The sequence below is a fragment of the Odocoileus virginianus genome, chromosome 9 (assembly GCF_023699985.2).
Source record: "Odocoileus virginianus isolate 20LAN1187 ecotype Illinois chromosome 9, Ovbor_1.2, whole genome shotgun sequence".
Classification (NCBI taxonomy): Eukaryota; Metazoa; Chordata; class Mammalia; order Artiodactyla; family Cervidae; genus Odocoileus; species Odocoileus virginianus.
Genome location: NC_069682.1, coordinates 73,658,104 through 73,680,167, shown reverse-complemented (window position 1 = coordinate 73,680,167; position 22,064 = coordinate 73,658,104). Strand labels below are relative to the sequence as shown.

General features: G+C 42.6%; 3 protein-coding genes across 10 annotated transcripts in view; 2 read left to right on the top strand and 1 right to left on the bottom strand.

Moving 5' to 3' along the window:
* The first annotated feature begins 35 nt into the window (after nt 1–35).
* On the top strand, nt 36–19,259 carry DPM1 (dolichyl-phosphate mannosyltransferase subunit 1, catalytic). Of its 3 annotated transcripts, XR_002313023.2 has the most exons (10): nt 36–342; nt 3,268–3,367; nt 6,801–6,834; nt 8,231–8,307; nt 8,388–8,413; nt 10,105–10,200; nt 13,180–13,248; nt 15,204–15,318; nt 18,636–18,699; nt 19,158–19,259. XR_002313023.2 is itself a non-coding variant. In XM_020888737.2 (9 exons), exons 1-9 carry the CDS (start codon nt 182–184, stop codon nt 16,501–16,503), a joined length of 783 nt encoding a protein of 260 aa, XP_020744396.1. In that variant the 5' UTR covers nt 36–181; the 3' UTR covers nt 16,504–18,462. The 3 variants fall into 3 exon arrangements, 1 of the variants encoding a protein (XP_020744396.1); XR_002313025.2 differs by lacking the exons at nt 18,636–18,699; nt 19,158–19,259 and adding an exon at nt 14,008–14,085 and having other exon boundaries at nt 15,204–15,284; XM_020888737.2 differs by lacking the exons at nt 18,636–18,699; nt 19,158–19,259 and adding an exon at nt 16,399–18,462.
* Nucleotides 7,507–20,848, bottom strand: LOC139036458 (circumsporozoite protein-like). The gene is made up of 3 exons (XM_070471830.1): nt 20,272–20,848; nt 19,868–19,942; nt 7,507–13,939 (listed from the first exon to the last, which is right to left on the bottom strand). Exons 1-2 carry the CDS (start codon nt 20,846–20,848, stop codon nt 19,869–19,871), a joined length of 651 nt encoding a protein of 216 aa, XP_070327931.1. The 3' UTR covers nt 7,507–13,939; nt 19,868.
* Nucleotides 15,229–22,064, top strand: part of ADNP (activity dependent neuroprotector homeobox) — a 35,735-nt gene continuing 28,899 nt past the window's right edge. For 3 of the 6 annotated variants that reach the window (XM_070472757.1, XM_070472759.1, XM_070472758.1), the window contains exon 1: nt 20,451–20,555. The gene's annotated coding sequence lies outside the window, so the exon portion shown is untranslated. Of the gene's footprint in view, nt 15,319–18,653; nt 18,700–20,448; nt 20,556–22,064 lie in introns of those variants that run through there. The other 3 variants (XM_020888687.2, XM_020888715.2, XM_070472760.1) reach the window with 3 other exon arrangements.

The following is a 22,064-nucleotide window of genomic DNA, read 5'->3' as shown; positions in this document are numbered from 1 at the left end:
TTCAGTTTTAAATGTTCACAAGTTCTGACTGCTTCCAAAGGAACCGCGAAAGGAACCTTAGGAGGACTAGAACTCGGCCACATAGACCAGCCCCCCCTTCTCAGGATTTGGTCCTGTCCAACCCGTCACTTTCCGCCCCGTGTGATGTATTTCCGCTTCCGATCTGTCGCGCAGTTCCGCCATGGCTGCCTTGGAAGCGAGTCGTATTTCTCCTAGGTCTCGGCGGGAGCCGAAGGGGCGCGCCCCGCGGCAAGACAAGTATTCGGTGCTTTTGCCCACTTACAACGAGCGCGAGAACCTACCGCTCATCGTGTGGCTGTTGGTGAAGAGCTTCTCCGAGAGGTAGCGCGCTGGGCCGCCCTCCCCGAGGAATGAGATGAGCTGGCTTTCCGGGCCTGGGTGTCGGCCGTTGGCGGCTGCGCGAGGCGGCGTTGCCCGGCCTTTCTTCGGCCCCCTCGGGAGCACCTGGGGAGGACGTCGCCATCCGAGGAAAGCAGAGGCGGATTCCTCTGCGCTTCTCTTCGTGTCTCGGATTCTTAGTCCCGCCCTTGGGTTTTATGAAGCTCTTCTTTATTGTACACTCTCCGATAGCCGTCTGCCCGTCTTTTCTTAGAAGGGCTGGCCACCGTTTTTAATGCCCGCGGGTCCGAAAACCTGACCTCGCTTCTCCCTCATCTAGATGATCGGGCGGTGTGGCCGGAGCCGGGACGCTGAGCGAGCCCGCTGTCTCCCGCTCCCGTGCCGAGGGCTTCTGTAAACGGGAGGTTTGGGTCCTGTGTTTTAGGGAGCTGCTTCTGGGCTGGGCAAACCTTGTGGAGAAGGCAGAAGGGCAGACTTGCAGGTGGATGTTTGATTGTTTAAAAAAAAAACTGGCAGGTGTTGGTGTTGAGTTTGAAAATGTTAAACTTTTTTTTTTTTTCTGTCTTCAGAAAATTATGGTATTAGTACGAATTACCTTGTTTTGGGGATCATGTATAAATCTTTGATCTTTAGGTATCAGCACATACAAACTTAGCAAATTACAGTGCTTTGAAAATTAGATAATATCATATATCTTTCATTTTTCCAACCGGGTGCTCTCAATCGAGTACGCGTTATTTCCAGACTTTTTTGTTTTTCCTCTTTTGACTTCTGTTTTACAAATGAGGACGGAGACTTTTTTCCCCGACGTATTTGTAGTAAGTGCTCCTTACACATTCTTTCTTCGCGGTGGAATGTGCTTAAGATTGATAAAAAAGTAAAAGTAAAGTCGCTCAGTCGTGTCCGACTCTTTGCGACCCCATGGACTGTAGCCCACCAGGGTTCTCCATCCATGGAATTTTCTAGGTAAGAGTACTGGAGTGGGTTGCCATTTCCTTCTCCAGGGGATCTTCCCAACCCGGGGATCAAACCCGGGTCTCCCGCATTGCGGGCCGACGCTTTACCGTCTGAGCCACTAGGGAATCCCGAGATTCCCAATCCTACTAAGATTGGTAGTTAATGCCAAATTGCTGTCAAAAAAAAAAAAAAATTGTACCAGCTTAGCACTCGGCAGCGTTTATCAGAGGGGACCTTTTTCCTCACGAACCAGCCAGCGGTATTAAACGTACATTGTGGGAAATGCTGATTAGTGAAAAACACTGCTGTTTGATTATAATTATCTTCACATTCATGGCTTTTCAAAGTTTTTATTCATGGCTTTTAACTTTTTTTTTAAGTTATATTTTGATTTCTCAAACTTTCCAAGTTAGAGCAATTGTCACATAACTGGCCTTGCCTTGTCTTGTTTCTGATGACGCGATATTTTCTCTGCTCTGTTCTTTGATGTAGTGCAGTTTATCTTTAGTAACTTCCGGGTGGAGAATGACGTTTAATGGGGAACAACTATTTTCTTTTCAGATGGCAGTCTAATTACCTAAAGTCCGCTCAGCTCAATTCGTTTAAGCTACCTCTTCCTCAGGTGGTCTTGGTGCTTTGAAGTGTAGAGGAGAATAATTTTGCTTATGAATGACTTCATTTGTTTATGAATTATCTCAGCACCACAAATAGAATCAACATCTTAACTTGTTTTGACTTGTAAAGCACATGCCCGGATTTAGTGCCCTGTGGGGAACTGAAGTTGTCTTTGCTGTTAGAGAATAGATAAAACGGGTTTTGCTTTCTTCCGAGCGTGCTGGCGGCTGACTTTTTTTTTTTTTTAAGCATTATAACAGTGGAATGTGTATTCTGGTGGTTTTCCTTGCATTTGTTTCTTAAAGCAGGAGCAGAGGAAACATAATGTCGTGTTATGAGGGTTTATCTGTACCTCCTCTTTCCCCATAAGTTTCCGGAGAAGTTAACAAAAAGAATGTCTTCTTTCAAGGGGATGGGGGAAGATGTGATGGTGAGCACAGGTACAGCCAAGTATTATGCTGACTTGTTTTTTGAGTGCAAACTATCACGTGAAGTTAATGAGAACAATAGAAAGACCTTAATTCAGAAGCACTGACATCTTTTGTAGTTCTGTGCTTTTTATTTGATAGTGTGGGGTAATGGGTACAATTATTTGAAATAGTGGTGTCAAAGACTGTCACCATCCTCAGGTGGAGTTTTTTTAAGGATGTAATAAAATCAGATTCCTGATTATGTTATTTCAATCTATTGGTGGTTAAGTTAAAAAGAATAATCATCCAGAGCTACTCAGCTGACTAGATACCTTTTAAATGTATTTTTGAAATAAAATTTCCCAAGTGGATAAGTAAAATATGATACCCTATCATATATAAATATATGATCAATAATTTTTTTTAACGAAAGGATATGTTTTATGTGAGAATTTTAACATCTCAGGACTGTATAGTAGCATTTCCAGCAGTCGGGCCCAGCAATAGGCAAGAGTTGCTCTTGCTGGCCCCGGGGCACCCGGGAGGCTTCCCTTGTGCCCCAGCTGGTAAAGAATCCGCGCAATGCGGGAGACCTGGGTTTGATCCCTGGGTTGGGAAGATCCCCTGGAGAAGGGAAAGGCTACCCACTCCAGTATTCTGGCCTAGAGATTCCATGGACTCTATAGTCCACAGGGTCGCAAAGACTTGGACATGACTGAGTGACTTTCACTTTCACTTACATAGTTTGGAAGTGACATACTGAATATTTGACATTTATTTCAATTGATAATTGAAGTTTTCCTTGGTAATTAACATGGAAATAGATTTCCACTTATACTAGGGAGGAGTTAGTGACTTTTAAATTGTTTTTTCGTTTGAGACTACTGTCTCCAAGCAATACAAATTTAATTTTTTTTTATTTTAGTGGCTTCAACTATGAAATTATAATCATAGATGATGGAAGCCCAGATGGAACAAGGGACGTTGCTGAACAGTTGGAGAAGATCTATGGGTCAGACAGAATTGTAAGTTATTTTTCTATCATGTCAGTTATGTTTATATGGGGGAAAGATGATAAATGAACAGTGCACAGATTCCATCTGTCTAGAAACTGAAAAAATAAAGAGCAGTATATGTGCTTGGGATTTAGATGCATTTTCATTGTGCTTGAGGTTTTACATACCTTTGGTATTTTGAGTCATTGGTAGATTTATAGCAGAACAGTGGGCCTTTGGATGAACTCTTTATGTCTGACTCTGCAAATCAGTTTCCTTGAAGGGCAGAATTAAAGCGTGATACTGAATTCAGAAGGAGTATTATAGAACTGGGGATTTCCCTGCTGGCTCAGTGGTAAAGAATCCTGCCAGTGCAGGAAGACTTGGGTTTGATCCCTGGGTCAGGAAGATCCCCTGGAGAAGGAAATGGCAAGCCACTCCAGTATTCTTGTCTGGAAAATCCCATGGACAGAGGAGCCTCTTGAGCTGCAGTCCATGGGATCTCAAAAGAGTTGGACACAACTCAGCGACTAAGTAACAATGTTTAAACCTAGGTTGCAGTTAGTAATGTGTGCCTTGATCTTTCTTGCTCACTTTCTCTAGGTATTCTCCTACTTTCAGTAGAGGATACTGTCTGCAGCTAAAAATTTGTAGTTGGGAAAGGTGACTGATAGTTTTCATGTGAAACATGATTTTTCAAAGAACTTGACAGTTTTACCTGTAGGATAGTCTTGTGGGAATAGATTGACTTTCTGAGTCATAAACTTTCTCACTGAACCTTAAAGCCTGTTGTTCTTCTACGGGAGTAACTTGGGCTGATGTAGAATTCTTTTTATAGTTGCTTTGTTGTTTTTATTTTTAATCACTGATTTGGCTTTATCAGTGCTGGAGCAGATTTTTTTGTTTACTTCAGCTAATTCTTGGGCCAAAAACAGTTAAATCCCGATTTAATTAGAAAATGCCACTTTAGACACTGAGTATTTTGTAATTCGCATAGACCAGAATTTCTTGTTCTCGGCACTACCAACTTTGGGACCTGAGGGGTCTCTGCTGTGAGGACTGTCCTGTATGTTACAGGATGTTCAGCATCAGCCCTGGACTTTACCCTCAGGATGCAGCAGCAACCCCCCTCCCGAGTGCAGCAACCAAAAATACCTCTGGACATGGTCAGATGTCCCGCTGTGGGCAAAATAATCCCCTCATGCTAAAGAGAACCCATTGGTGTAGGCATAAAGAAGTCTCTTGGAGAACCTTTATTGATACTTGTATTTCAAGAAGTAGCAATTAAGGATCATAAACAATAGACTCTTGAGTGCACATATTCTTGATTAATTCCAATAATGAAATAATTTCTGTGCTGTCAGATCTTAATGAGAAGAATTTAAAGGAAATGTGTTACACTCTCTTTTTTTTTTAATTTATTTGGCTGTGACAGATCTTAGTTGTTGCATGCAGGTTCTAGTTCCCAGACCAAGGATTGAACCCAGGCCCCCTGTATTGGAAGCTCAGAACCCTAGCCACTGGACCGTATCGAAGTCCCAGGAAATGTGTTACGCTTATGTACAGTGTAAATCTATGCTGTGCTAGAGCTTCCTTCCGTCTCACAGACGCCATTCACAGAACTGTCACACCTCAGTCCTCTGAATATTTCCAGATGTACAAGCTTACAGAGGAGATAAAAATGAAATGAAAACTTAGATGAAAATCTTAACTTTTTCATCCTTTTAGCAATGACTTTTGATAATGGTTGATTAATAATTAATCAATTAATTTGGCCAACAGCTTCCTCAGTTCTTCTTTTATAGATTCTGGGCCAACTGCACTGATTCACATAATGCATAGAATATTCTCATTATGTACTTCCATTTAACCCGGAAACATCAGCCTGACAGTTTTTTGAATACTTTTATCTTCGAACCTCAACCTTGAGGTGTGATTGATTGTGCCTGCTGAATTGACCTCAAATTCTAAAACATGGTCTTCAAAGAATTCCATCAATCTGATAAAATCTAAAATGGATGAGGGGAAAAAATAGCATTTACTGTCACGATTTCCATGGGCTCAGGGAAATTGCCTACTCATTATTTTATCATTTTTAGGTCATTTAAGAAAATTACTGGATGTGTGTGTATGTGTGTGCCAATAAGAAGCTATGCCAAAGATGGTACTTGCTTGCTTTTTGGGTCACATAAGTATATTTAGTTGTTGGAGGGGTGGGGGGAATTGAAGAAAAATAGGAACTATCTTAGAAAAATCTCAGATAAAATATTCATAGATGCTTTGTTAGCCTTTCAAACTGGCTGGAAGGAATATTTCAGCAGTGAGAGAAAGATGGAGCTATTTAATATAAACCTTTGAAAGTCTGAAAATTATAAATAATAAAATTATCCTTTGAAAAGAAGTTTTTTTTTTTTTTAAGCTAAAACAGGGTTATAGAAAATCTAAGATAAACTTTAAACAATTTGAGTTTAAAATGAGTTTGTTTAGGTCAGTATTTTGATGGTAACCATCAAGCACAGAATCAGATAAAACCTGACACGTCATTTTATTTTGTTTAGTGAATTGTAATTATCATAGATGATTGATTGAATGGCTCTCCTGTATATAAGAGCTCATCAAGTAGGAATCTATTTTATCTATCTTTGTTCCTCCTTTAGACCTACAGCAGCTTGCATGTAGTTAAAAAGTATAACCTGTTTGAATAAAATTGAAAATACTTTGTTTGGAGGTTTGCAGTCTGAGGCAGTCTGCCTACATACTGCCCAGTGCAGTGGGGTGGGTAGGAAATGCTCAGCGGTGAGTCTTCGTCCAGTACCTCAGAAACTTGGTGTCAAACACTGGCATTCTACTTTTCCAGGGATTTAGAGAAAAAAGGGAAAAACTAAATAAGTCAGGGTTTATATGCGAACCAGAAAGTGTAGAAAGACTGACTGACAAACAATAAGGAGAAAGAAAAACAATCTTTTAGGAATATAACCTGAAATCATGTGAGTGGATCAATAGAGAGTGAGATAAGGTCATCTAAGCATAAAATCAAGATAAGTTGATGGAATATCAACATTTAAAATCAAAGAGGGAATTTTACAAGTATATATTCCAAAAAGGTATAAGTGAGTTAAATCCTCAGTTTCCTTAGGAAGGAATCAATAGATACTGCTTAAAATGATAAATCAAGTAATAGACCAAAAAAAAAAAAAAAAAACATTGTTTTTTGGTGGATGGGGGTGGAGTTTAAGATTTTCTCTGTGGGGGGTTTGGGTAAAAATGTTACTTTTCCTTAAAAGCTGTTAAATTATACTTTGTTACTAAATGCATTTCTTATTTTGGAAAAAAAATGTTAGGCATATTCTGCTTTAAGTTCTAATAAATGCAGCTGTATTTCTGTTAAAATGAGTGAGCACTTATTTAAAAAGTTTTTATTAGATTTTCATTTGTGTTAAAATGCCATTTCTTATCCTTACAGCTTCTAAGGCCACGGGAGAAAAAGTTGGGACTAGGTAAGCAGAACCTCTCACCCCTGTTCCCCCCTGCCCCCCCCCCCAATACCTGCTCCTTACCTTGTTAAGATTTCCCATGTGTAGTTTCCCAGTTTGGAATATAAGGAATTTAATATAGAGAATCTGGTTACACCGGTGAAGGAATTGCTGAGAAGCCAAATGGAAGAGTGAGGCTACTCAGAGATAGGTAGCTGCTGGAGGTCACTGCTACTCCCCTGGGGCTGGAGCAGCGATGGAGGAGCTGGTGTTTTTAGAACCAGGAACCCGGTCTGCGTGCCTGGAGGAGCTAGAATGGTAGAGTCAGGGATACTGGTGGAAGTGGGCGCCGTGGAGGGAGTCTGGTCCACGCTGAGAGGCAGAGTGGGGGGAGGACTCTTGGGCTTTTCCCCTTCTGCTTGAAATCTCCCTTCTTCCTGTGCTTCCCAAAGCTGTTTGGAAATCAGTTGACAAGAGAACAAATATAGTAGCCTGCGATATATTTAGAACAGAGAAGGGATCTAAGGGCAAACATTTGGACCAGCACACTGCCTTAGCTGTAAGTCCATGAACATTTCTTTAAGTCAAACGCTTTTAAAAGGTATTTTTTTTTTTTTTTTTAAAAAGAAAGCTGTTCTGGCTTTACAATGTAAGAGGTTCTAGCAAATCTCAAATGAACTCAGCCTCATTCTGAGATAAAAATCTTGAATGCCTTTATTTCTGTTGTGGGTCACAGTTGTTTTATGTTGAAAAGTGTTATTATTACTGAAAAATTAGGGGAGCATGGAGGAAGCACAGTCCTTGGAAATTGAATATCTGTTGTCCTGAAGATCCTTGATTTCATGGGATGATCAAATGTTCTGAATATCTGAATCCAGAAGCTTCTTCGAGATTGAAGTAATCTTGAAACTGCCCTGAAAGCCACCAAGAATTATTAACCAGTCAGTGGCAATCCAAAAACCTATAGATAGTCACTTCTTAACAAAAGTCAGAAGAGTTCAGCCTTGCTAATAAGATACTGTGTTGGCTTGGGGCTTGAGAACGCAGGAATTCCTGTCTCCTGTTCCTGACCAGTTTCTCTCACCTGCCAAGTCCCCGAGGAACTTTCAGGCATGAGCGTGGCTGAGTAATCGCTAGCTGCACCTTTGGCCCCAGACAGAGGGCTCTTGTGTACCAGGCTTAGTGTGGAAGACACTCCCTGGGTGGCTTGTGATGGAACGAGCAGAAGCAGAGAAATGGTTAGGTGGGGTCCAGGCATCACATGGCGGTGCCCAGGACTAAAGAGATGATCGTTCAGTGTCAGCTTTAGAGGACTAATGGATGCTTTTCAGAGAGGCTTAGCAGTTTCTTCCCTGTTTAGATGTAGACCTCAGCATTTCCAGTGACTTCCTTTAATGGATACAGATGTCTTCATTTTTAGGAACTGCATATATTCACGGGATGAAACATGCCACAGGCAACTACATAATCATCATGGATGCTGACCTCTCACACCATGTAAGTGGTATGTTTCTTTATTAGCTATTTATTATAGTCTTAGCCTATTTTACTGACCTACTGTTTATTCTTAATTTCAGCCAAAATTTATTCCTGAATTCATTAGGTAGGTATTTCTAATATTTGAAAGAATTACAATTCAAGTCATTTATATTTTTACTTAATTTTTCATTCATTAAAATGCTCATGCTGTTTTAAGTTTGTATCCAAAATAAAACCAGTGTATAGATTTGAGGCATGTGAATATAGTTACAAGACTAAAGGAAGTATTTTAGGGGCCCTGAGAGGACTAACTGAAAAATAATCCCTTTATTATCTAATTCTATAAACACTACAGGAAATTTCTATAAAGTATAGTTAATTTCTATAATCGCTATAGAGAAAGATGAAAAACACCTTCCCTGTTAACTGGAATTAAACCCTGCATCAAAAGCTTGGAACCCTATGAATAGATGGGGAATGAATGCCAAAATCAGGAATCTGTCAAAATAATTCATTTATCATATTAACAAAGAAGGCAGTCTGATTAAGTCTGTAGGTGCTTAAAGGGTATGTCATAAAATTCACTATCCATTTCTTCTTAAAAGTTTAGTATAGAAATAGAAGGAAATCACTTAAACATACTAAAGACAACCTAGTCCTAAGTCAGAGGTGTCTTACCTTTTTATTTTTTGCTGCACCGCATGGCTTGGCAACCCATTCCAGTATTCTTGCCTGGAGAATCCCATAAACAGAGGAGCCTGGCAGGCTACAGTCCATGGGGTTGCAAGAATTGGACACAACGTAGTGACTAAACCACCACAGCTTGTGGGATCTTAGTTCCCTGACCAGGGATTGAACCTGGGCCCTCAGCAGTGAAAGCAGGAGTCCTAACCACCAGTGGATTTCCCCATGAAACTCTTACCAAATGGTGAAATGTTGAATTAATTTTCAATAAACACATCAATGACTGTAGGTGTACAGGATATCATTAAACACGGAAATTTTAAGTAATGTTGTAACATAAGAATTTAACATATATCAGTAAAGGGTACAAAATTCTATTTATTTGCAGGTAATGTAAAAATATTTTTAGAAAATCCAAGAGACCATGAAACATTCCAGAAAAAGAAATTGGAACCTGTTCTGAACATAAACTAAATAGAAAAACAGAGTCAGATCATGTCATTCACTTGTTTAGAACACTACCAGGAGTTCTGGGAACACATGGAAAATCCACTTGCCACTCAACCCACTTTGAAGTGGCCCCTGCCTTGCAATCTGAACTCCTCCTCTGCCCTCCACCCTTTGAAGTGCTCTGTCACGGCTCCTTAATGCCAGCTACTCCTCTCATCTCTGCATACAAAGTCACCTCAGAAACACCTTCTCTGCTTGGGTCACCAGTATGCAAAAACTCCTTTGACCTGGTAAGGCAGTGGAACCAGTGGACTAGAAAATGGGTGAAAGATGCAAACAGGCCATATGTAGAAGAAATCCAAGTGGCTAATAAACCTAAGCGAAGAACCTCGTCCTGGGATGTAGTCAGGGAAATGCAATTAAAATAACCATGTGTTACTATTTACTACCCGTTAGTTTTTCAAAATTAAAAGCCTATGAAGCAATACATCCAGCACCGATAAGATGGTAGAAAATGGACACAAGTGTTGCTGGAAGAAGTGTGAGTTACTGCAGCCTTTTCAGAAAGTAATTTCTTGTGATATCTGTTAGAATTAAAAATACTTAAGAGCTTTGCTTTAGCAATTTTATTGAAAGCTCAGTGGTTTTTTTAAATTGATAGCTAATTTATTTTTTCTATAGGAAGCAAAAGGAGGGTAATTTTGACATTGTCTCTGGAACTCGCTACAAAGGAAATGGTGGTGTATATGGCTGGGACTTGAAAAGAAAAATAATCAGGTATATACATACAGAAAATGTGCTTATGATTTCTCTTTTAGTGTAACTATTAGAATTATGTTTTTAACAAGTATTTGGATTAAATTACCATGTGGGGTTTGTGAAATCAGATTGTGACTTCCAAAAAATATTCCCAGGTAGCTTCTTACCTCTGATTTTTCTAGAGTATTTTATTTTGGGTGCTTTTTACTTGGGGAAAATCTGCATAAACCTTTCAACCTTTCATTGAAGTGATCTAATTCAGCAAAATTTATTCTGTGTGAACCTTCAGCTCTAAGTGAATTATTCATCTATTTTTGGACTAAATATATCAATATTTTCTAATAATTTAAGATACATCATGATTTCAGCTTTTACTGAGAAAAGTGATGAAGCTTTGGAGGCAGACTTGGGTTAAAATCCTGATTCTGTCATTTAAATTACCTGTGTCCCCTTGCTTATCTTACCTTTTCTAAGCTTTATTGTCCTCATGATGAAATGGAAGTAAAACAAGCCGGTTCAGTTTTCTGTTACAGTGTAACAGACCATCCCAAACTGAGTGACTTAAAACAAATTTATCATTTCTGTAAATTCTTTGGTTTGCCTGCTGGTTCCTCCGCCGCCTTTACCTGGGCTCGTTCACGCAGTTTCCTTCAGCGTGAGGTCAGCTCTGCTGGTAGCTCCCAGGTGGCCTCGTTGATGTGTTCAGCAGTCGGTGCTGGTGGCTGACTGGGCCCGCCTCAGTTCCCCTGCCTGTGGCCGCTCGCCTGGGAAGCTGCCTCAGCTGCTTCACATGGCCTCCGAAAGGCACACCCAGAAGCACCGCAGCTGCAAGCACTCTTTCAGTCCTGAGCTCTGGGGCTAACACCACTTTAAATGTTGGTCAAAGCAAACTCGTAATCAAGGGCTGGGGAAGTAGAATCCCTCTTTTGATGGGGAGACCCACAAAGAATTTTTGACCACATTTAGTCTATCTCACCTAGGTTGTTGGAGAGAGATGTTTCTATCTCTAAAAGATCTACCTAGCTTATTGCTTTTTGTGTAACAACATAACTTTATATAAATTCTTACTGATAGTACTTTTTATCACTCATTCCTATCAAAGGTTTGTGTTAGGTTCAATTTTGCCTCCTAACTGTGAAACTTAAAACATGTAAAAAGCCTCAATCTTCAGTGAAATGAAGGGGTTAGATAAATGAGCAGTTTTCATTCCTTCTGAGGATTAGAATCATATAGGAGGAAATTATACACATCTGCTCCCTATTCATCCTCCCTTCCTTTCTTGTGTGTACACATATTGGAGACCATTTGAATGGATCTCCAGGGATGGTGCAAAAGCCTCAGTATTTTTCACAGGTTCCCAGAGGATTCTGTTGTGCACCCATGGTTGAGACCAACAAGTCAGTGATCTCTTGGGCCTCTCTGAATTTGGTCATTAAAACTATTATTTAAAATCAGGGAGTCCCAGTGAGAGACAGTTTACAACTTTTGGTTGGATCATTTAGTTGTATTGAGTTGTATCCATCATGGCTTCTTAATGTTTGCACTGACTATAGTAAAAACGGCTGAGAAAGATTATCACTTGCTCAAGGTCTCATTTTTATATTCCAGAACCGGAACTTGAACCCAAGTCTGTGACTCTTGCTGTATTTTGATGTTGTTCAGTCATGTCCAACTCTTTGGGACCCCATGGACTGCAGCATTTTGGTTAAAGACCCCAACTTTAAAATGCATTACCTTGAATAGATGTGTAATGTATAAATATATACATACGCATGCACACATACACATAAATACATATACTCTCACATTCCTTGGGTCAGACTCAATTTTGTGGGATAAACTATGTCTTGGAATTTTTTTGTAACGATTAGAATCAAATTGCGGGGGCAGCGGGGTATGTTTTTGTTAGCCATTATCCCAACTAGATCCCTCGCCGTGAATTTTATATGAGATAGGCTGTTCTGAGGAATGCCTTGATGGTTCTCCTGGCCTTGGAGAGAAACTTTTTTCCACACTGCTTCCCTGCCACCTTCCCTCCCTCCAGAACAACTAGTTTTCTGAATCTGAGCACACTAAAATAGCTGCAGTGCCAAAGTCATTTTTTCCAAGTGTACTTTACATCTTTTTGAAATGTTAATAATACCTATTAGTAATAGCTTATAATTGATTGATACATGGTTGTGCTTGAAGCACAGACCCTAAAGTCGTTGTTACAGGCTGAATGTTTCCAAATTCATGTGTGCCTTACCCTGGGAGTGTTGGTGTTCAGAAATGGGCTTTGGGGGAGGTAATTAGGTTTACCTGAGGTCCTGAATGTGGGGCATTATTTGGTGGAATTAGTGCCCTTTCAAGAAGAAACCAGGAGAGCTTGGCCTTTCCCTACCCCCACCCTGAGCTCCTACACCCTCCATGAGAGCACCCACCAAGAAGGCACCATCTGGAGGCTAGGAACAGGATCCTCACCAGGAACCAAGTTTGCAGCACCTTTATCTTGGACTTTTCTGCCTCCAGAACTGTGCGAATTGAGTATCCGTTGTTAAGTCACCCAGTCTGTGGGTTACAGAATCCCAAGCAGAGGGAGCAGTCTCAAGAGTGGAACCTGTGGTTGGAAACAGCCCTCCCTTGGTGACTTGAATCTGAAAAAGCAGTTTGAAATCCCTGATAGATCACTTTTCCTGTCTTGACAGATGTTTGTAATCTAAGTTATGACTATTGGAGAATATGCAAGTGGAGTTAAAAATCTATTACCATTCTTACCCTGGTAAGAATGACTGGTGTTTGGAGAATGACTGTTTTATAGGTCATCTCCACATGTCACATTCAAAGAATAAAAAATACCTATTTTCTGAAAAAATGAGAACTGTCAGATCTCCTTTCACTGACAAATCCTTGCTTTGTTGCATTTTTGAAATTAGTATAGCATTTTTAGCGTTGTGCACTTGGCTGTATTTCTTTCATGTAGAAACTATTTTATAAAGAAAATCTTTTCTTTGACAGCCGTGTGGCCAATTTTATAACTCAGATTTTGCTGCGACCAGGAGCATCTGATTTAACAGGGAGTTTCAGGTACAGTGAAAACTTATAACTGTATGTTTTCTACTATTTACGATTTCTTGCCTAAATCTCCTGTTTTATAATGACTTACTTTAAAGAAACTCTTTTCATTTGTACCCCATTTTTGTTCTGGAACACTAAAAAAGGCAGATTGAAGTTTCTTAGAGGTGCTAATGAAGCCTAAGCATCTTCTTAAGGGAAAATACTGTACTTTTTAAAGAGCAGGAAAGACAGGTTGGTGTGCCCAAAGTTAGTATCACCGCTCAGCCCTTGAGAGGCCTGAGGTGACCACTAACTGCTCATTCAGGACATAACTTCTTGTCTAAATGGTGCAAAGCCTCCTGCTAGGTCCTTGGGGTTTTAATCTCTGAAACTAAAATGTCTCTTTATCTACTTTAAGGTCCAGACTCCATGCATTAGTTAAAACATCATATTGCCGTGTATGCTTCTATCCATTAAATGTTGATTCTTCTGACCTTTGATGGAATGCATGTGGGCATGCTCAGTCATTTCAGTGTCCGACTCCTTGCGATCCTGTGGGCCATAGCCCACCAGGCTCCTCTGTGCACGGGGTTCTCTAGGCAAGAATACTGGAGGGGGTTGCCATGCCCTCTCTTCCAGAGATCTTCCCGACCCAGGGATCGAACCCTCATCTCCTGCGTTGGGAAGCCGATTCTTTCCCATTAGCGCCACCTGGGAAGCCCTTGTTAGAACACACAAATACAGAAGTTAGGAGCCTGCTGTTGAAGGTAATGAGTACTTCTATTGCAGCTGCAAGTCTGTTGGATAGCAGTTCAGAGACAGTAAGAGAGAGTCAGAAGTGAAGAGAGGAGCCATCACAAATTAGAGGTCAGATAATGAAAACGAAACCTCTCTAGAATTAAAATGTAAGTTGTTTTGAAAGCAGTTTGGTGTATGAAAGATAGCTACAGATCCATACATACATCCTTCAGTTGCACACTTTGAGGCAAATGAATATATGAAGCCCACATGTGTTACAATGATTTTGAATGAAGACCCAGGATAGCTTCATCGGTTGTGGAGATGGGGACTTTGCTTTGGGGCCTAGTTCCCCTAGTTACTTCATCACCTAGTGCCTTCTCTCATAGCTTTCTGAAAAACTACAAGAAAAAAAGGTAGAAATTGCTGCCTTTGTATACACTGAGACTCAGGGGGAATTGGTTTTTAACCTCAGTGACTCTAAAAACAGAGCTCCTGAAGAACAAGATTGAGTTCACCCATAGGACTTCCCAGCTCCTGTCGTCTTTGTAAACCTGATGAGCTTTGCCTTTGGCCTGCAGTCCGTCTAAAGTTAAGAGGTGCATTCACCCATTTTAATTGTCTGACTGTGACCTCATTACTGATAGCAGATTCCCACCAGTATTGCCTCAATCTTGTGATCCCTACTTCCTGTCTTTAACTTAACCAGGCTCAACCTAGAGGGACTTAGTTTATCCCAGGAATTTATTTAGATCTCAGGAAATAGAAACTGCATAGATACTTAAGAGGAATCACCTGATAATTACTTCTTTCTTGTTATCGAGTTTATATTGTGCTTCATCATCTACCAACTCTGTTGTCCCAGTATTTGAAACAGTTTCTTCTTTTTCAACTTTAAAAATAAATAATAAGAAAAATTTTGAAACTACAAACCATGGGTGGTTTTGTTCCACATGATTCACTTTACCATATTTTAATAATTTCTAATAGTGTGATAGGAAGATAACTCTTTAAAAGATACTAAGGATTCATTTTCACAATTGTCCTAAATTATTTACCAAATATTTTTATGGCCTTTCCAGTTCAGGACAAATGTATCATAATCATCAACTGTGAGAACTTTCCTGTAGATAAATGGCCAGTGAAAGTTAAGTTTTTATAAATACCAGTGAATTTTTGGAAAGGTCAGGATACATGTAGGCATGTATATTTATCCAAGTGTTCATATACATTTTAATTTCTTATAGGTTATACAGAAAAGAAGTTTTACAGAAATTAATAGGAAAATGTATTTCTAAAGGCTACGTCTTCCAGATGGAGATGATTGTTCGAGCAAGACAGCTGAATTATACTATTGGTGAGGTATGTAAATAGTGTCAGTTCCTCATAAAGAAATGATAAGGTTTAGACTTTTTATAATAAAAGCTTAATTTTCATAAACTACTAAATAAATGTGGAAGGCTTCCAGGTGTCCATGCAAAAGAGTGAAAATTCACATTCTTTTAAAATTAACATATTTGATGTACCAAGATCTAAAGCTTAACAGAAGGCAGTATTCCCCTTTTAAATAAATAAAAGTGACTGGTATCTTCATCCTTGCCTTTTCTTCTGACCACTCAGCATCATGGGATGAGTCTGTCTGCTGCTTTTCCCCTTGTCTTGGCCATTAGCCACCCTACTTAAAAATGAATGGTGAGGGACTTCCCTGGTGGTCCAGTGGCTAAGACTCCCTATAACTGCAGAGTGCACAAGTTTGATCCCTGGTAGGGGTACTAAGATCCCACATGCCACGTGGCCAAAATTAATTAAAAAAAAAAAAATGCATGGTGAATCCCGTAAATGAAAAGGGCAGGAATTGGAGGAGCAGTTTAACACTCTTATTCAGAGCAAGAAGATAGCTAACTGGAATGCTGCTGCTTTTGTGGAAGTTGTAAGATTTTTAGCTTCGTGCTAAAATAGCCACAGCTAAACTTGATGATGGAGAAGGGGATGACAACCCACTACAGTATTCTTGACTGGGAAATCCCATGGACAGAGAAGCGTGGTGGGCTAGAATCCATGGGGCCGCAAAGAGTCAGGCATGACTGAGCAACTAACACTAAACTTGATGGACTACTGAAGAAAATTCAGGCCATTTTACTTTTGGAGGATAATTTTTTCTTGAAGCTTGAGTAAACCAACTTAATATTCAGGATCAGCGCCTTTCAGAACAGTAGATCTGGTTCAAAGAACCTGTTTTAAGATAATAAAATGCATGTTGCGTTTACTTTTGAAGACTGGGAAGTGCAGGCGGTCACTGTAAGCCCCCCATAGTCTGCACTGGCCTTGAAGGACTTGGCAGCAGAGGGGGGCAGTCTTGCTTCTGTTGTCTGATGATTGCCGCGCCTGCCGTACTTCTCTCTCGGGCTTGAAGACTCACTTAACATATATTTTCTTAACTAGGTGCCAATATCATTTGTGGATCGTGTTTATGGTGAATCCAAGTTGGGAGGAAATGAAATAGTCTCTTTCTTGAAAGGATTACTGACTCTTTTTGCTACTACATAAAAGAAAGTTACTCATTTATACTTAATCATGTTCAATTCAGTTTAAACATGGAAAAAGCCTGGTTGCTCAATTTTATAAAATGTACTCTTAGAACATAAGTCATAAGGTAAGGCAAGTCTATCTTCTGGAGAAACTCCATTTTATATGTCAAATTAAATTAGAAAAATGAGCAGTGTTGTCAATTTTCGTTTACATTTTGCTGTATTAAGACCTATAAATAAAGGTATATGGAATTTCTGCATAAAAATACTGCTGCTTTCATTAAAGTATATAAATGCAGGCTTTCTTACCGGGGAAGATGTTGAAAATGACTGAATTCATACCTAATACATCCAGAAGTAAGATGAATGCTAATTACATTCATGAAATATATATATGACTGTTTCTGTATGAACTGAAAAATACACACCTCTGCTTGCTCTTTTACAATGTACCCCAAATTTCTTAAGCCAGATAATACATTTAGAGTACAATTTAAATTTGGGTGTTTGCAACTGTTGACTTGAGAAAGCGTTTCACCTGTCAGAGCAAGTCTGTTTAAAATACATATCGTGCATTGGAAGCAACAACATTTTATTGCATAGTTTTTTTTCTCTTCTGGGCACAAACTTCTTTCAGTAAAGAAAAACATTGATGACATTAAGGCATAAATTTAGCTGCTGTAATAATTTTTATTTTTTGGCCAGGCCATGAGGCCTGTCGGATCCTACTTCCCCAACTAGGGCTTGAACTGGAGTCCCTGGCAGTGAAAGCCCCAAGTCCTAACCACTGGACTGCCAGGGAATTACCACCTGGGAATTACCACCAATTTTTAAACAACTATTTTTTCCCTCAAAATAATTTGGTTCCATGTTATTTCAGGACCCTTAACAAAGCATACATCTTTAGTAATATGAGTGAATCCCCTAGATGTCTTCTTTTGAGGAAACTGTTCTGGAAGTTAAAAGGTGGTTCAGTAAAGCCAGCACAGACACTCTATTTACCCATTTTAAGCAGGTATTGCAAATAAGATCAATTTCCAGTTATAGCTTTTAGATCATGTAGTATCTTTTAAAATTTTGAGTGAAACATACTTTGAGCAAATAAGCTTAAAATCAAGTTGACTTTTCATTTACAAGTAAAAGGGAGAGGCATCTCTAAATGAAATAAACATATCTAGCGGACAGTGTATTTTCCTAGTTTAATTTGGCTGCTAAAGCAATTTAAAATCTGATTTTTCCATTTGCATTCCTAACAGATCTTACCAGAAATGAATACCAGAGTATACAACCTTTGGTGTCATTTTGAACACTACCTATTCCCATAGTTGAATCATAGGACATGTTCTAATAAGGGCCAGTAGTAGTGTGTTTCCCTTTTGTGCAGAGCTGAATAGCTGGCCCACCATGGACCCCTCTCCTTGGGGAAATGACTTCTCTCATCACTGATAACAACTAGAAAATTTATCATCACTGATGTAAAATTAGTTTTAAGCTAACAGAAGTAATTTTTTGTATGTTTTCTTTTTCATCTAAACCCAAAGTTAAATCTTTATTGTCAGCTATGTGGAGCAGAGATTAAATAACCACCTCAGAGAACTCAGTATTGCCTTCTCAGATGTCACTGGAGTAGGTTAGGTACCTTTTGCCTTTTTTAGTCGTTTGATTCTTATTCCTACAATCATTACAACAGTTATCACTGTTGGAATTTACTGTGAAGTATTTGGGCAGTGAAAACTTTCACCATTTGGAAGTTATTAGAAAAGAATCTGGACTATTTAGATGCATTTTTGTAGTAAATCTGGTGACTTAAACACTGTAAAATCTTTTTAAACATTTGCATGTGAATCCAGCATCCCTTTTTACTTTGTAAATGGGGCCAGGGATGAAATCCAGATGTTCTCCATTTGTATTGTATTATCTGTGTATGAATCTTAAGTATGGTATCTAAAAAAAACTAAAAATTATTTTGTTTATTTCATATTAGTTGTTGCTTGTGTCTTCTGTCAACATGTAATTAGATTCCTCATCTTTGTCTCTAAAATCAAACTGTTTTCAGTGCCCCCCCCCCCTTTTAATAGAACTTTTTCCAGCTATTGTTTTCCCTTGAAGTACTGATTTGGCTTTTAAAGATATATTTTATCACAATTTCAGAAATGAATGGAATACTGAGTTGGATGAAACAGCTTGTTAAACCTGCTAACTGAAGCCTTAGACAGTAAGCTCTATGTAACCATAATTTGTACTGTTTTCAATTAAGTCAGCTTCTTTGGGGATGTTACCTATTGTTTGAAACTTAATTTGAAATTTAGAGAAACAGCAAAATAAGTGTAAGATGTACAGAGCACATCTTAATGGGTTTGGTTAATTGCTCACAATAGACATTATTGTTTAGTATGTTTAGCCAATGATAGACACTCATAGGCACTCAACTATAAAAGATGGGCTCAAGAATGTTGAGACGATGTGTTGGCTGGGGTTGACCTAACGCTTCAAAGGCCTCCATTAATTACGTCCTGTGCTATCCAAATTGTGGGAGCACTTTCAGTGACTCTTTGGGACTAGTCTGTGGTTTTCAAGGATCTTGTGGAGGCCCACTGGCAACATCATTTCTCATCCTTGGGCTCACTAGTCCAATGGCCTCAAAAAACTAGGGACCCCATTTGTTTTCTTCAGGCCAAAGAGAAGCGCCCGTCAATGATTTGGAAGAATGCCCTGTCCCCGAGCAACAGCCAGCCTTCTGTAAAACGCAGGCCTGTCCACTGAATAGCCCACCCCACGGGCAAGGGATCAAGCACCCATGAGTTGGGTTGCATCTCAGGTCGGTGTGTGAAGCACGAGGCCCTCACGCCTCCTCTAAGGCAGGAAGTGTCTGGCATGGCAGGCCAGGTGTCCTGGGCTTCCTTCTGCCAAGCCCAGGAGCGCGGGCTTCCCAGCACGTGGAGCCGCGGGGCTGCCCACAACGCCCCTCCCGCCCGATGTAGTCCGGGCCCGCGCAGGGATCCCCAGCTCGGCCACCTGACTGAGTGCAGGGCGTGCTGCGGCCCGCTGCTTGTGCCTCCGCCGTCGGCGCTGTGACCAGAGGAAGGCGCCCGCCGTGCACAAGGGCCATGGAAGCGCACTGCGGCCATTATCCGCGGCGCCTCCTAGTGGGTCAATGGCAAATCCTTTTGGCTCTCGCGAGAGCTCCCCCTCAATGGGGATTATATAATTTCCCTTAGGCGGGGATGGGGTGCTGATGCCACCCTCCCTCAGAAAAAGTTACGTGCAAGCACATACAGAAGTGAGAGTTGTCTTTGGGGGGCATGGGGGGAAGGGGTACTGGCCCCCACTGCCCCCCCTACTTAGCTGGACAATGAGTCCTCTTATGCTAATGAGGTACTTACGTCACTTCCGCTCTTTCTCGGCCGCCATTTTGGCTAGGGCAGGTTCGGGGAGTCGCTCCGAGGCGCCTGTATTGTCTGCCGAGGGGAGACGCGGGATCAGCCCCCTCCCCCGCCCGTTGCCGCCGCCGCCTCCGCCGGCCCGGTCTCCCCTCCGCCGCCCGCCGGGATCCATGAACTGAACTCCCGCCCCCCCCGGCCGCCGCCATCTTGTGCCCCCTCCCCCTCCCGCAGGCAGCGCTAAGGGGGATTTTGGCGTCTCCTCAGATACAGCTCCCTCTCTCGGTCCCCGCTGCTGAGGAGCGAGAGGAGCGCGGCCGCCGCCGCCGCCGCCCGCCTGCCCGCGCCGGTGAAGCCGCCTCTCCCACACCCTCCGTCTCCTCCCTCCGCCCCTCCTTTGTCTGCACCGCTCGACGACGCTGCCGCCGCCGCCGCCCGCGCGGGGACTGGAGGGATCCGCTCGCGCCGCCGCCGCCGCCCGCCGCTCTGCTGCGCCCGCCGCGCCCCCCGGCAGCAGCCGCGGCCGCGGCGCGAGCCGGAGCCCGCCGAGGCCGCCGAGCCGGAGCGCGACGAGGCCCCGGGCGCGCCCTCGCCGCCGCCAGCGCCGTGCCGCCGCCATCCGCCCGCCGCCGCCGCCGCCGCCCGGCCCCCGAGCACGCCGGCCCCGCGCGCGCCTCGAGGCCGAGTCAAGGTAAGCCCGGCGGCCGCCGCGCGCGGACCCGCGGCCGCCCCGGCTCCCGACCCTCGGCCCGCGCGGCTGCCGCCCGCCGGCCCCGCGGGCGCATTGTTGTTGGGACCGCACGCGCTCCCTTTGCGCACTCCGGTGCCGACGGAGCGCCCGCCGCGGCGCGGACCGCTACCCGGGCTCTGCTCCGGGGTCCGGGCGCCTCCTCCTGCAGCCCGACCCCCCCCCCTTCCCCGCCCCGCGAGCCCGCGGAGGCCGGCAGCCGCCCCGGCCGCCAGAGCTTTTGCCGCTAGTGGCATCTCCCTCCACCCCGCCCCCAGCGAGAACCGAGCTGCTCCCATCCTTGGAACCAATCCCTCTCTCCCGCCCCCCGCCCCAAACGACCCCCCCACGCACAACCCCAGTCCCTAGGACGAGCCTTCTGCCGGGTCTCCCCACCTTTAGCTGGGGGAGGGGGACAGGTTGGGGGGCGGGGAGCATGCAGGGCACGAAGTGAAAGTCTTTGCCTCCCCTGCGCGGTCCTTCCTACCCAACACGCCAGCTCCCTTCTATCCTGACCACTGAGTCCTCCACCACCCCCTTTTCTCAATCGCAGCTGCCTGGTCAGCACCACCTCTTGCGAGCATTCTGAGCCCCAACTTTGCAATAAGATGGTAAAAGATGGAAATCCAGAAAGCTGCGAGTTTGGTTTCGGTTTTTTGTTTTTTTTAGTGCAATGAATGGGGAGTAGTTCTTTGAGCACCCATTTATTCACATCTTCTCTTCCTCTGGACTGCCTCCCTGCCCTCCCCTCCCCCCCAAATCTGGATGCCTGTCTGCTGGAAAAGGCGCGATTACCTCTCTTCCTCTTCTGCCTAAGTCCAGGCGCTGAGACCTAATATTCTTTTCAGCCACACACATACCACACTAAGTCTTCTTGACGTTCTTGCATTCCCCCGTTCCTCTGGACAGTTCTTGCCATAACCCCATTTCTCAGACAAAGGCTTAGGAGGGGAAAAGAACCAAACTGTTTCCTGTGTTTGCCAATTTTAATGCTGTCCATCCCCACAGACCCAAGCCCTTTCCCTGATGCTTCTTGTGCCAGTGTCTTGAACCTTCAGAATGAAAGGGGGGAAAAAATCTCCTGGGTAGCTTGATAGAGTTTCTTTATAAATCTGCATTGTTGCTTCTGGTTTATGGCCATGAAGAAAATACCAGCCCCCACCCAAAATGCACCGCAGCCAAGTCGGCTAAAGGCGATGAGTGTTGGAGTCAGTAGGGGGCGCATTCCCCGCACTGGGTAAGGCTGCAGAGGGGGGAGGGCCCCAGAGCTAGAGCAGGATGTGCTTCACAGCGCCTTCTACAGACCACGGGGAAATGGACCCAGCAAGACACTCTGCCACTCTTAGTGGGTGAGCTGACAGCAACATGGTGAAGGATCAAGTGAGCCAAGAGCAGTGATTTTACTTCTTTTAAAGAATGCACCCTGCACTTTAGAAGTTTTCTCTTTTGACTTTTTCAAAGTGTTGACCCTTA